Source organism: Salvelinus alpinus, chromosome 3, assembly GCF_045679555.1.
Source record: "Salvelinus alpinus chromosome 3, SLU_Salpinus.1, whole genome shotgun sequence".
NCBI classification, from domain to species: domain Eukaryota; kingdom Metazoa; phylum Chordata; class Actinopteri; order Salmoniformes; family Salmonidae; genus Salvelinus; species Salvelinus alpinus.
Window position 1 is genome coordinate 87,958,549 of NC_092088.1, and position 13,993 is coordinate 87,972,541.

The following is a 13,993-nucleotide window of genomic DNA, read 5'->3' on the forward strand; positions in this document are numbered from 1 at the left end:
CCCTGTATTGAGAAAAGGTTAAATTGGGGTCATAGGGGATGTTTCGAAGGGTTAAAAAGGTCACATCTTTCCAAAACTTCATGTGTGTGATTAGGCAACCCTCATGAACTGTAAATCAGTAATTTCTCCCAACAGATGTCAAATGATATCTTATTGACTGATGGACCTTGACTTGATGGCTGACTTCTGTCCATTTGCAATAAGTTTAAACAGTGATGAACCATCACCAAATTGACATGCTGAAATCAACACCAACGAGCGATGGAGAGGAACCACTATCACTGCCCGGCCATCCCGAGATTAACGGGCCAGTCAATTGGGCATGTCTGCAGTATATTAGAGCATGGTAAATGCCCATTGCATTGCAAATGGACAGCCATGCACCTGGTGATTGGAACGGGTTACCAGGAGAATTAAAAAATAAATGTTTTGAATGCCTTTAGGGGGGTGCAAGGGGTCCACGGCTGGGTAGGGAGCACCCCCAATCTGTGCCCAACCAATAGAGGGTGCCCCTGGTCATATTGAACGTTTTTCAAAAAATAAAATAAAAATGAGTACCACTTCTCCCTCATCAAACAAATAGACCTAGGCTGAGTCAGGGCTTAACAGTGATATAAATCATTTGGTCAGTATAAATGCCATTTGGACACGTGTCACAGTTTTGGGTTCAGAAACCGACTTCCTATGATCATATATGGCAAATGGACATAACATCCTGATTTGGCACTTTCAATACTTATATATGCCATTTGGCCATGGTTCACTGACTTTGACTTTCTATGGTCATATATTGCAAATGGACAAAACATAGGCCTTATGGACAATGCAATAAAACAAGACAAAGGTATGTTCATACAGTTGTTATATGTATAATTGACAAAAAAAAGAAACGGTCCAGAAAGCACTTTTTTAGAGGGCGATACATTTTAGAAAAAGTTTTCAAATTTTGACCTTTGCGTCCATGTCCATTAGCAAAATGAAAATGTACGGTGGAGCGCGCTCGCCATCATTGGGATATTTGCTGTATGACACTTGGCATTTGCCATATGCCAGTTGCCATAAGCTTTGAATGAATTGCCGTCCATTTGAGTGGTATTTGCGATTGTGTTTTGCCCAATGGCAATAAGATGCCATTCATTTTTGTCCATTTCATGGGGGTCTTCCCTTACCTAAATACAGTGCATTCGGAAAGTATTCAGACCTAGGTTGGAAGACTTCTGGCGTTAGGAGGGAATAATGAGTAATCCTTCAACTGGGATTTCTACACATTTTACAACCCTAGTTGGAGGGCTAGATAATCAAAACCGAATATTAAGTTTAAAATAAGCAGTTTACAATTTGACTATTCTATCAATGCAAAACATTTTAAAAACTTTTTAGCAACAAAACAAAAAGAACAAGGCTCCAAGGCGAAGAAACATCCTAAATTGTTTAAGATCAGTCACATGCTTACTGAGGTGTAGAGTACAGTGTTGTCTGAAATTGAATTTTAAGAATGCCCAACTGTGGTAAGCCTACTATTTGTAAAACACCCCCCAAAAAATTAAGTAACAAAGCCCGGACAGGGCCCAAAAAAAGATGTTGGCTCGTGCTTACTGGGGTGTAGCCTACCATGTCGGCTCACAATGGATTATTATTATACATTTTTTACTAGGCAGGCCAGTTAATTACAAATTCTTATTTACAATGACAGCCTACCCTGGCCAAAACCTAACGACGCTGGGCCAATTGTGCACAGCCCTATGGGACTCCCAATCACGGCCGGTTGGGATACAGCCTGGAATCGAACAAGGGTCTGTAGTGCGCAACGTGTTTACACGGTGGGAAATGCAGAAGTATTTTATTTTTCACTATGATCAGCTTGTCAAAAATTGACAAACTTGAAACCACTGATCATGACAAAATGGGGTGAAAACTCCTGGACAACAATCGTGATTGTCCATTTTACTTTGACCTGTCTTGTTAACGTGACAGTGCAATTTTTTTTATTTGATCGAGTGCCATTTAGGTTAGGCTATTTGATGGGAGAAATCTGCATGATGTTAAAAGTCTATTTACATTGTCATACTTTTTTTCTCGAACTGAACCGAGCTCTTAGTGCAGGTATCATTATATTATGGCCACAGAGCGAGAGTTCAGAATTTGCATTCTCTTTAATAACACACCAACCAAATACAAGAGATCCCACATTACATTGCATGAAAGCGTGTACATTTTTACCATACTCTTCAAGGCAGACACTGGACCATTTAAACATAAATGCAGCTCAACATTAATCAATGGTCTTGACTATAGCTCTAATGGGGTTAGTGTTATGCTGTGATGAGGAATACACTAAATAAATTAGTGAAATGCATAGAAATCCCCCCGTAGGTAGGAGCTGTTTTCAATTTGGTTTGTTTTATTAAGTCTACATACTAGATAGTCATAGACATGTTATTAACATGATAAAGAAAACATAAGTCATGTACTTCAGTATGGCAGAAACTGCAGCTTGTCAAACTTCAAAAGTGAAACAGAACATTTGTATCACAACTGCAGACCTCTGTCCATTTTCTCCCACATGGCAAGGCTAATACTAGAATTCATGTCCTCTATTCTGCCTTGATCAGGTTGGAGTACGCTGCCTCAGAGCTTGCTTGACCTTCTTTGAAATATCTATATAATGTAATCAGATTTAAAAACTTAAATCAATTTTGATCTGGCTGCAATGCCCTACTAGCTGTTACAGTACTATGTCCAAGAGGCAGGTTGGTATCTAGTGTGTTTACAGGTCGTACATATGCTATAAATACAAACAGATGAACATGGCATGGCCTTACAGTGAGAGAGAAGACAACAACACATATCTAAGTCAATGCAGTCATTTATCTCTCGTTCTCCATCCTTGAACTCTGTCTAAAACAGAGGAAATCAATTGGAACAATGGCAAGACGTTCTAATACTGACATTCCAACCAAAAAACGAGTCCTCCGTCGCCCTAACTTCAAAGCTCCTTTTAGCTGAACAATCACAGTTGACTGTTTTTCTAAAGCTTTTATTTAAAACAAATCTAAATAATTTCTCTATAAAACAGAAGCAGTTAGGCACATGGACATTACATTGAAGTCTACTTCTCACCCTGACGTTTATAGTTACTTCATAAGTCAAGTCATTTGACTGTAAATGAAAATGGCTATCAGTAATAGGAATGGTAAATACATAGCACCATCTTTGTTGAAAATAAAAAACTAAATAAAAATAGTTGAAAAACATCTAAGCCATTATTTGGATGTTACCACTTTTAGTTTTTGTAAAGCAAGCTCAGTTAAACAAAATCCTTCTAGCTCTCTATTTTATACATGCACTTGGTGAAAACTGTTCAAAAACTTGTATTCATTTTTTGGTGGTTTACAGTAACACAGTGTCTAATTAATTCATCATTACAAACATATTTATCAGCTAAAACAAAGCTTGTCTGAATCTGACGGAGCAACACAACAATACTATGTACACATATGTAAAAAGTGTTATAAATAGACTTTAAACCATAGATACTATATACAGCTTCAAATTCTGACAGTATTGTTTCATCATGTGTTACCTCTCAGTACGATGCAGACCTGGGTGAAGACGGCTGTGGACCCAGTCAGATAAACCAGTCCTCAAGCTTCTGACCTTACTCTCCTGGGGAGGGGGGGGGGGGGGGATTGTTAATGCTGAGAGCAGGGTGGAGGTTAGGGGATAAGGGTCTTATTCCCGTTTTCTCAAGATGACATAGATGAGTCCGCTGATCAGGGCCAGAGGGAAGGCCACCCAGGCCATGATGTAGGCCCAGCCGAAGGCCTCTGAATCAGGCACCCACTTAGGACTCATCACCGTATAGATCACTGCTCCACTCATCACAAACAGACCTAGAGGAGAGGAAAATATGAGAAGGAGGAGAGAATATGAGAACGGAGAGGCGATGAAGGGGAGGGGGTCGAATTCTTAAGATCAAATTATTGTGTGTCACACCATCATCACAATCTGCAATGCTTCATGGAAGTTGTCCTAGAATGAACCATGTTGGGCAGCAGTAGAGGAGAGGTGAGTAGGGTCCATGCTTCCCAAATGGATTCCCCCAGCCAATTGTTGCGTCACACTGTCATGGTTCCTATTGAACTACAAACATGCCTCTGTTAGATTCCTCACTTCCTCATCTAGAGCCCTGGCCTGCTTCCAAGTTACAAGAGAACCCAGCCCTGCCCACTGTAAACGGGCATGACACGGTCTCTGTTTTGATGTTAAGTTGTTCACCCACTACGTTTCCAGTCTTGACATTTCCACTTGTGTGAGTGTCTCTGTGGCCACTGGCATTTAATTTTTATTTCACCTTCATTTAACCAGGTAGGCTAGTTGAGAACAAGTTCTCATTTACAACTGCGACCTGGCCAAGATAAAGCAAAGCAGTGCGACAAAAACAACAGAGTTACACATGGGATAAAGAAACGTACAGTCAATAACAATAGAAAAATATGTATACAGTGTGTGCAAATGAAGTAAGGAGGTAAGGCAATAAATAGGCCAATAGTGGCGAAGAAATTTACAATTTAGCAATTTACACTGGAGTGATATGTACAGATGAGGATGCGCAAGTAGAAATACTGGTGTGAAAAAAAGAGCAGAAAAACAAATATGGGGATGAGGTAGGTAGTTGGTTGGATGGGCTATTTACAGATGGGCTGTGTACAGCAGCGATCGGTAAGCTGCTCTGATAGCTGATGCTTAAAGTTAGTGAGGGAGATATGTCTCCAACTTCAGTGAATTTTGGAATTCGTTCCAGTCATTGGCAGCAGAGAACTGGAAGGAAAGGCGGCCAAAGAAGGTATTGGCATTGGGGATGACCAGTGAAATATACCTGCTGGAGAGCGTGCCACGGGTGGGTGTTGCTATGTTGACCAGTGACCTGAGATAAGGCAGAGCTTTACCTAGCAAAGACTTATAAATGACCTGGAGCCAGTGGGTTTGGCGACGAATATGTAGCGAGGACCAGCCAACGAGAGCATACAGGTCGCAGTGGTGGGTACTATATTGGGCTTTGGTGACAAAACGGATGGCACTGCGGTAGACTACATCCAGTTTGATGAGTATGGTGTTGGAGGCCATTTTGTAGATGACATCGCCGAAGTCAAGGATCGGTAGGATAGTCAGTTTTACGAGGGTATGTTTGGCAGCATGAGTGAAGGAGGCTTTGTTGCAAAATAGGAAGCCGATACTAGATTTCATTTTGGATTGGAGATGCTTAATGTGAGTCTGGAAGGAGAGTTTACAGTCTAGCCAAACACCTAGGTATTTGTCCACATATTCTAAGTCAGAAGCGTCCAGAGTAGTGATGCTAGACGAGCGGGCAGCGAGCGGTTGAAAAGCATGCATTTTGTTTTACTAGCATTTAAGAGCAGTTGGAGGCCACGGAAGAGTGTTGTATGGCGTTGAAGCTCGTTTGGAGGTTTGTTAACACAGTGACCAAAGAAGGGCATGGTCTACAGTGCCAACCTGGGAGGTTAGAAAGAGCTGCCAATGGTGAACACAATAGACCAGAAGAGGTGGCAGAATACAATAGACCCTATTCAACTGACACAGACAATATCAGTACACTGACAGACAACGCAGAAGCTGTTAATTGCAACACTTTCTGTGAAAGTCCACTCAGGTGCGGCAGGTGAATAGTCTGGATGTTTAGTGAACTGCTGGTGTACTGCTTGAATACAACAAACAGCTTTATGACCCTTTATACAGCGTAAACTTCTGAATAGGTCTGTTTCAGGTGAGTTTTCCTGAATGGGAACTTACTGGCGAGGATCTGAAAGACTCCAGTTAGGAAGAAGCGGCCTCCCTTTTGAAGGGTGAAGAGCTGACAGAAGAACAGGAAGAGAGAGATGAAGCTGAAGATGATGGACAGGATCATCAGGGCCTGCACTGCCTGGATCCACACTGCAGGGAAGAGAGGGGGAGATTGTCAGTCACTTATACATAATATATTTAAGCAATAAGGCCCGAGGGGGAGGTGTGCATGTCCAACACATCACGGCTAAGGGCTGTTCTTAGGCATAATGCAACGCAGAGCTACAGAGGACCACACAGGATACATGGACTATACATGGCTATGCAGTATATACAGTTGAAGTCAGAAGTTTATACACTTATGTTGGAGTCATTAAAACTCATTTTTCAACCATACATTTCTTGTTAACAAACAATAGGTTTGGCAAAACGGTTACGATTGGATCAGAATTGCTGTTATAATCATTGGCCAGTACAGAGAATTATGTAAAACCACAAGTCCAAATCCCTATTAGCTAGCTAGTCACCAGAGGACAACACAACAAGATGCAACAATAAGTAACTTTTTACATCTTTTTTGTCAATGACGTTTGGATTCTAAAGGGATGCGATTGGTGTGAAGCCAAATCCACAGTGGCTTCCCTTGACACTTTGGTGCGCCAGGACCATTCACAGCTGAGCTCAATGCCGATTTGGCTTCCCTTGCATTCAATGCTATGGGCGGCAACAACGTCACTCTTGTTGAGCAGACAGCATCAGATAGATGGGCTACACAGACAGATAGGAGGGCGCTGTTTCGTTCACTTGGATGCTTTCGCCGGTGAGATACATTGTCTCTTGCGATTTGAAGGATATTTATAAAAGAGACGAAAGATAAATACATTTGTGTGTTTTTTTCTGGAAGCCAGGCTTCCCTTGGCATCCATGAATACATGCCACTGACAGATATATCCCCCCACCACTCTGTGTTAGCGCTACAACCACAGCACTATCTACGTCTGGAATGCCTGGACTTCCACGCAGCTCTATTTCTTGTCAGAGGGTCATGCATGCAGCCTGCATCCACTCTCAGGTTTCCAAAGGCATCTCTCAATCTAGCTCTCCCAAGCCATTTCTCACATCTCTCTCCCTTTCACTTCATGTTTAGCTGTGTCTGCTGCTGTCACTACCCATGCTACAACATGTTGTTTTCTGCTGGAGCTCTATCAAAGTATTTACCTCTACAGAGCCAAACAGAAATGTATTATTGGACTACGTGGAAATCTATTCTACATCAAGTGACACATGGAAGTAGCAAAATTAGATTTCAAACATTTAAAAAAATACACCTTATGGAACATCAGGGACTGTGAAGCAACACAAATGAAGGCACAGACACATATACATGTTCACATGGATTTTGTGATGTAGCTATGCGGTAGTAGAGTAGGGGCCTGAGGGCACACACTTAATGAGTTGTGAAATCTTTTGAGAATGTATTATAAAAAAACATTACATAACTGCCTTCATTTTTTGGGACCCGAGGAACAGTAGCTGCTGCCTTGGCAGGAAATAATGGGGATCCTTAATAAATACAAATACAGACCTGCATTCTCCCATTGGATACTAAGGACACTGGACCATAGTCAAGTAGGAAGATAAGGTTCCAGTATACACAATGCATCCTCCATGTCTCAGTAATCTCTCAGGTACCAAACTTACTGTGCATGCTTGTTTTTAACCAGTATTTAATTCATCACAAATCGAGTGGTTTTTGAGACCCTGCTCAGGCTGCTTTAGCATCACTAATTGGTTAAGAAACTTGAATGAATGATTGTGGCTCAGACATAGTAAAGTGTCTGCTGTGGACTGGACTAATTTATTACTGTTTGTTCGGTTGACATCTATTTGTAGATTGTTTATACATCTCCCATGATCCCCCCTGAAGCTTTCCAGGAAACTAATACCTCTTGTCATGAGAGGTTTGGGGAAACAACAGGGTTTGATGGATTCAATGACATTATCAAAGAGTCTGTCACCCCAGAGCAGAGGAAATAGCCAACAATACTATCAGACCAATCCACTGTACGGCAATACGACAAACGCTATTTATATCCATGAAAGCTTTACATAAAACCAAATCAACTCATAGTAAGGCTAACGATACATTAATGTATATGACACAATTTATAGGCCTAAACATGATAACATGTTGCATTATAAAGTGCCGAACAACAAAGTGTTTTACATCAGGGTTCTATAAATATATCCTATACGGTTGATAAACAGACATGTTCTCTTCCTTCAACTCTTCCTGTCTCGTACCAGAAGGCTGTGACATGGGGCCTTTCCTGGTGTGAGGTGGCCCTCTGGGCCCACAATATCTACCAAAATAAGAGTCCCCGTTGTGCTTGCTATACTGTACTATATAATTTATACAAAATACAAACATTTTTCACAGAAGAGTCAAGAGAAAAATGAAGAATTGTTCTTAGTTTGTTGAGTCCTGACTATCCTGATGCACAAGGCCATATCTGCTATGCATGTTATGTTAATATCACGCTTCAGCTGACAGATTGAAGTGCCAGCTTGAAGCTACAGTAGAGTTCAGACCAGCTGGTGTCTGTCCATTACATGTAATAACTAACATACAGTAAGAAGTTGATGTGGACATTGCTTAACTGTAATTAGTGATACAAACTAAGGACTGGATTCCCATTTCAGGGGCAAAGTCAGGTCAAGTGCAAACAGCATGGGCAAAACATAAACCAATCCCCACATGGAATATAAACTATGCATAACTTAACTCCTAATAGCAAGATTAAAAATAAAAAAGGCCATCCAGTGTGTGTGACCATTGGTGGTGCCTCCATCCCACCCTCACGTTTAGCTCACCAAGTCATACCAGTTGTACTGATTGCTCAGCAAAGCATTGTAGTAGCCTTTGAACATGACTGATTGGCTGGGTCGGGCCGGGCCAAGTGCACGTGAGTAGACTCCACCATCTTCCCCTCGACCCCTACCTCCTCACAGAACACATGAGAGAGAGAATCCGCTGCCTGTCTCACTAACAAAACACACTGGGGCCTGAGTCCGACCCGCTCATTTTAGACATCACCAGGCAGCTATCTACAGCCTATTGGGCTTGAGACTACAGTAGTAATGGATCTCGAAGGCAATACATTAAACTATTGAACACAAGTTCTATAGTACTACATTGCCTCTAGAACCATGTTTTAATAGCGTCAGACAGAGGCTCTGCATCTGTCCTCGTGTTCCTAGAACTTAGTGCTGCTTTTGATACCGTTGATCACCATATTCTTTTGGAGAGATTGGAAACCCAAATTGGTCTACATGGACAAGTTCTGGCCTGGTTTCGATCTTATCTGTCAGAAAGATATCAGTTTGTCACTGTAGATGGTTTGTCCTCTGACAAATCAACTGTAAATTTTGGTGTTTGTCAAGGCTCCGTTTTAGGACAACTATTGTTTCCGATAATATATATATATATTACCTCTTGGTGATGTCAATCGGAAACATAATGTCAACTTGCACTGCTATGCGGACGACACACAGCTGTACATTTCGATGAAACATGGTGAAGCCCCAAAATTGCCCTCCCAGGAAGCTTGTGTCTCCCGGGTGGCGCAGTGGTCTAGGGCACTGCATCGCAGTGCTAGCTGCGCCACCAGAGTCTCTGGGTTCGCGCCCAGGCTGGGCTGGGTTCGCGCTCTGGCTCTGTCGCAGCCGGCCGCAACCGGGAGATCCGTGGGGCGACGCACAATTGGCATAGCGTCGTCCGGCTTAGGGCGGGTTTGGCCGGTAGGGAGGGTTTGGCCGGTAGGGATATCCTTGTCTCAGTATGTAATTATTTTTATTTTTTTATAATTACAAAAAAAAAAGGTTATAAAATGTATGCACTCTACTGTAAGTCGCTCTGGATAAGAGCGTCTGCTAAATGACTAAAATGTAAATGTAAATGTTTCAGACATAAGGAAGTGGATGGCTGCAAATGTTCTACTTTTAAACTCGGACAAAACAAAGATTCTAGTTCTAGGTCCCAAGAAACAAAGAGATCTTCTGTTGAACCTGACAATTAATCTTGATGGTTGTACAGTCATCTCAAATAAAACTGAAGGACCTCTGTGTTACTCTGGACCCTGATCTCTCTTTTGACGAACATATCAAGACTGTTTCTCAAGGACATTTTTTTCCCATCTACGTAACATTGCAACAATCAGAAACTTTGTCCAAAAATGTACCCATGCTTTTGTCACGTCTAGGTTAGACTACTGCAATGCTCTACTTTCCGGCTACCCAGATAAAGCACAAAATAAACTTCAGTTAGTGCTAAACACGGCTGCTAGAATCTTGACTAGAACCAAACAATGTGATCATATTACTCCAGTGCTAGCCTCCCTACACTGGCTTCCTGTTAAGGCTAGAGCTGATATCAAGGTTTTACTGCTAACCTACAAAGCATTACATGGGCTTGATCCTACCTATCTTTCCGATTTGGTCCTGCCGTACATACCTACATGTACTCTAGTCACAAGACGCAGGCCTCCTTACTGTCCCTAGAATTTCTAAGCAAACAGCTAGAGGCAGGGCTTTCTCCTACAGAGCTCCATTTTTATGGAATGGTCTGCCGATCCATGTGAGGGACGCAGACTCGGTCTCAACTTTTAAGTCTTTATTGAAGACTCATCTCTTCAGTAGGTCCTATGATTGAGTGTAGTCTGGCCCAGGAGTGTGAAGGTGAACGGAAAGGCACTGGAGCAATGAACCGCCCTTGCTGCCTCTGCCTGGCCGGTTCCCCTCTCTCCACTGCGATTCTCTGCCTCTAACCCTATTACAGGGGGCTGAGTCACTGGCTTACTGGTGCTCTTCCATGCCGTCCCTTGAGTAACTGACGTGATCTTCCTGTCCGGGTTGGCGCCCCCCCCCTAGGGTTCGTGCCGTGGGGGAGATCTTCGTGAGCTTTACTCAGCCTCGTCTCAGGATAGTAAGTTTGTGGTTGAAGATATCCCTCTAGTGGTGTGGGGGCTGTGCTTTGGCAAAGTGGGTGGGGTTATATCCTGCCTGTTTGGCCCTGTCCTGGGGTATCGTCGGACACAGTGTCTCCCAACCCCTCCTGTCTCAGCCTCCAGTATTTATGCTGCAATTTTTTGTGTGTCTGGGGGGCTAGGGTCAGACTTATATCTGGAGTATATCTCCAGTCTTATCCGGTATCCTGTGTTAATTTAAGTATGCGCTCTAATTCTCTCTCTCAGAGGACCTGAGCCCTAGGACCATGCCTCAGGACTACCTGGCCTGATGATGCTCTAGCTTAAACTGTTCTGCCTGCGGTTGTGGAACCATGACCCGTTCACCGGACGTGCTACCTTGTCCCAGACCTGCTGTTTTCAACTCTCTAGATACAGCAAGAGCGGTAGAGATTCTCAATGATCGGCTATGAAAAGCCAACGGACATTTACTCCCGAGGTGCTGACCTGTTGCACCCTCTACAACCACTGTGATTATTATCATTTGATCTATGAACATCTTGGCCATGTTCTGTTATAATCTCCACCCGGCACAGCCAGAAAAGGACTGGCCACCCATCATAGCCTGGGTCCTCTCTAGGTTTCTTTCTAGGTTCGGGCCTTTCTAGGGAGTTTTTCCTAGCCACCGTGCTTCTACACCTGCATTGCTTGCTGTTTGGGGTTTAAGACTAGACTGGGTTTCTAAACAGCACTTTGTGACATCAGCTGACGTAAGAAGGGCTTTATAAATGAATGTGATTGATGTCTCTGCTAATTGTAAGATATTCTACTGCATAGCCATATCATCATTTCTAATTTAATATGGTATTGTTTCTTGTTGCAGTGTTTTCCTCTAACCCCTGTTGACTCTGGTCTGAATCTGTCTCAGACATAAAACACACAGCTGCTAGGTCTCTGGTTTTGTTAATGATCTCGCTGTATACAGGATCTGATACATGGGTGTGACCAGAGCTGTCAGCACACCGTGTTCTGTATGGGGTGGTCCAAGGCCTCCCTGTCTGCTGCACACACACAAAATCCTGCTCAGATCTAACACTTTAAAATATCCTAAAAAAGACCCATACATGACTGAATATGGACATCACACCATTACTATTTATACAGAGTTTCACATTCTCACCCCTAGATGGCAGTAGGGTCTCATTGGAGCCTGATTCCCATTAGGGGCATGTTTAACAGGAGTGTGAGTGGGCTTATGGATAACTGTGCCTAAGCCAGTTATCGTTAATCATACTTCAAGTCTTCCCACATTTTACTGTCTATGATCTTAGTCAACCAACAGTGCTTAACTTATTCTCAAGACACAAGAAAATCTCAACCAGTTTGGTATCAAATGCACTAATATTCAGAATACCCAATTTATAGGATCTACAAATAGATATCTACAGTATATCCTTCAAAATAAGTTCACTATTGGACAATAGGAGGCATCATCAGCATCATGCAGAATGAGAGATGACTTTCAGAAAAAAACCTACTGCAGCAGATGTACAGTCAAGTCTTTACTGTATTTTACCTCCAGTGTTGGCCGGGTCACAGTGGTATCCTCCATTGGTTGTAGAGCAGTTATTCCAGAGGTCTGAGCTGCTAGTGGACCCTGTCGTCCAGGCCTAGAGGATAAATAACACAAAACTGCTATTAACAAGAGAACACTGCAGCCTGATAGAAAACCCCTACACAGAGCAGAGATGTCAACACTTTAAAACTTTTGCTTAATTTTCATAAATGAGAACCAATTATTGATAATGAGCTTTACTTACATTGACAATTGTTGACACAAATAGGAGGACTAGGGATGCAATGTGCAGGATGACGATTCCCAGTAGTAGGAGCAGCATCTTGTCAGAAGGAGCTAAATGACAAAAGAGGCGCAGTCAGTTTCTGAAGGTCTCTCTCCAGTTCTGTGGGACTGGGACATGGGTGTGTCACTGCAGGATTTGCAATACCCTGCTTTCAACACAGAACAGCGCCTTCTCTGAAACTTGATCTGCACAGTGGAATGTCTATTGGAGAGGGGAGTTCTAAAAGGAGAAAGTGTTTATGTCCAACTGATATTCAACTTGCAATACACGTGAAGTAAAGTTTAGCTGAACATTCTGTTAATGTTTCAAATGTAATAGTCACTTATGCATGTCCACTAGAAATGAAGTATATACCTACAATATGTTTAGTGTAGCATGGCATTAATCACACCCTTAGTAAGTTCCCCTGCTTTCCTTTATGAGGAAAATAATAAAAGGCAGGTGGTTGTTTCCTCCATGTAACATGATAAACAAATCAATCTAGGTTAGAACAGGCCACCTTTCACACAGCACTGCAGATCCAGTTGGAACTAAAACATGTTTCACTAAACCAGAGAAATTGGACATTATCAACAGCACGTGTGTAGGCTATTTCGTAAATGATTTATGCCAGTTGGTGTGTATATGTTGCATGTGTATTCTCAATAGGTGCGCATGAATTATAAATAAACATTTCGACTCCATCTAGCAAAAATAGTTCAAATAATAGACCAGAAAAGGCTATTGTATGTCGACACGCTGATAGTCGATATGTAAAATTAACAGCTCCATCCGTCAAACATGTTTTTATGGATATTATAGCTACTAGGAAAATAAACCAAGTAGTTCCCCTGCCTGCCTCGCGTGCGAGAAGATCTCAGTAACTTAAATTGTAATGAGGAAAGTCCGCTTCGTTTTGGAGTTCTGTTTGTGCCTTAAATTCCATTCGCATGTGATTATTTAATCTACCGAAAAAGTTCACCACAGTTGGAAGCACAGACAACTTACTTAGTGCGACTGCAGAGTGACTATAATTCCACAAAAAATGGTTTTCCGACGAAAAGCGCGCAAAGCAAGTTTCCCCGAGTCCAACAACTGTTCCAATTTCTTCTGACTAGATTGATGTGAAGGGCAGCCCTGCAGTTATAAAGTATCTCATTATGGAAGAATAACGCCCAGCCGTGCGTCGCTACGTCAGGGAGTGCCCCTCTGTGATAGGATTTCCGATACATCATTTGAAAGTCAAGTACATAATTACACAGCAGGAAAGCAGTCTGGAAGTTACTCACTCACTGTGCTTGGAAGTTATTTCAGAACACATTTTTTGCTTGCTTACATGGATACCATGAACACATAACGACCTTTGTCGTCGAGGATAATGTATTA

At 42.3% G+C, this 13,993-nt stretch overlaps 1 protein-coding gene across 1 annotated transcript; it reads right to left on the reverse strand.

Annotated features, from left to right (window-relative positions):
• Positions 1–2,134: 2,134 nt before the first annotated feature.
• LOC139571485 (peripheral myelin protein 22-like) lies at positions 2,135–13,769 on the reverse strand. The gene is made up of 5 exons (XM_071394413.1): positions 13,616–13,769; positions 12,587–12,678; positions 12,343–12,436; positions 5,812–5,952; positions 2,135–3,893 (listed from the first exon to the last, which is right to left on the reverse strand). The coding sequence occupies exons 2-5, from the start codon at positions 12,662–12,664 to the stop codon at positions 3,733–3,735; spliced, it is 474 nt and encodes a 157-aa protein (XP_071250514.1). The 5' UTR covers positions 12,665–12,678; positions 13,616–13,769; the 3' UTR covers positions 2,135–3,732.
• Between the last annotated feature and the right edge of the window lie 224 nt (positions 13,770–13,993).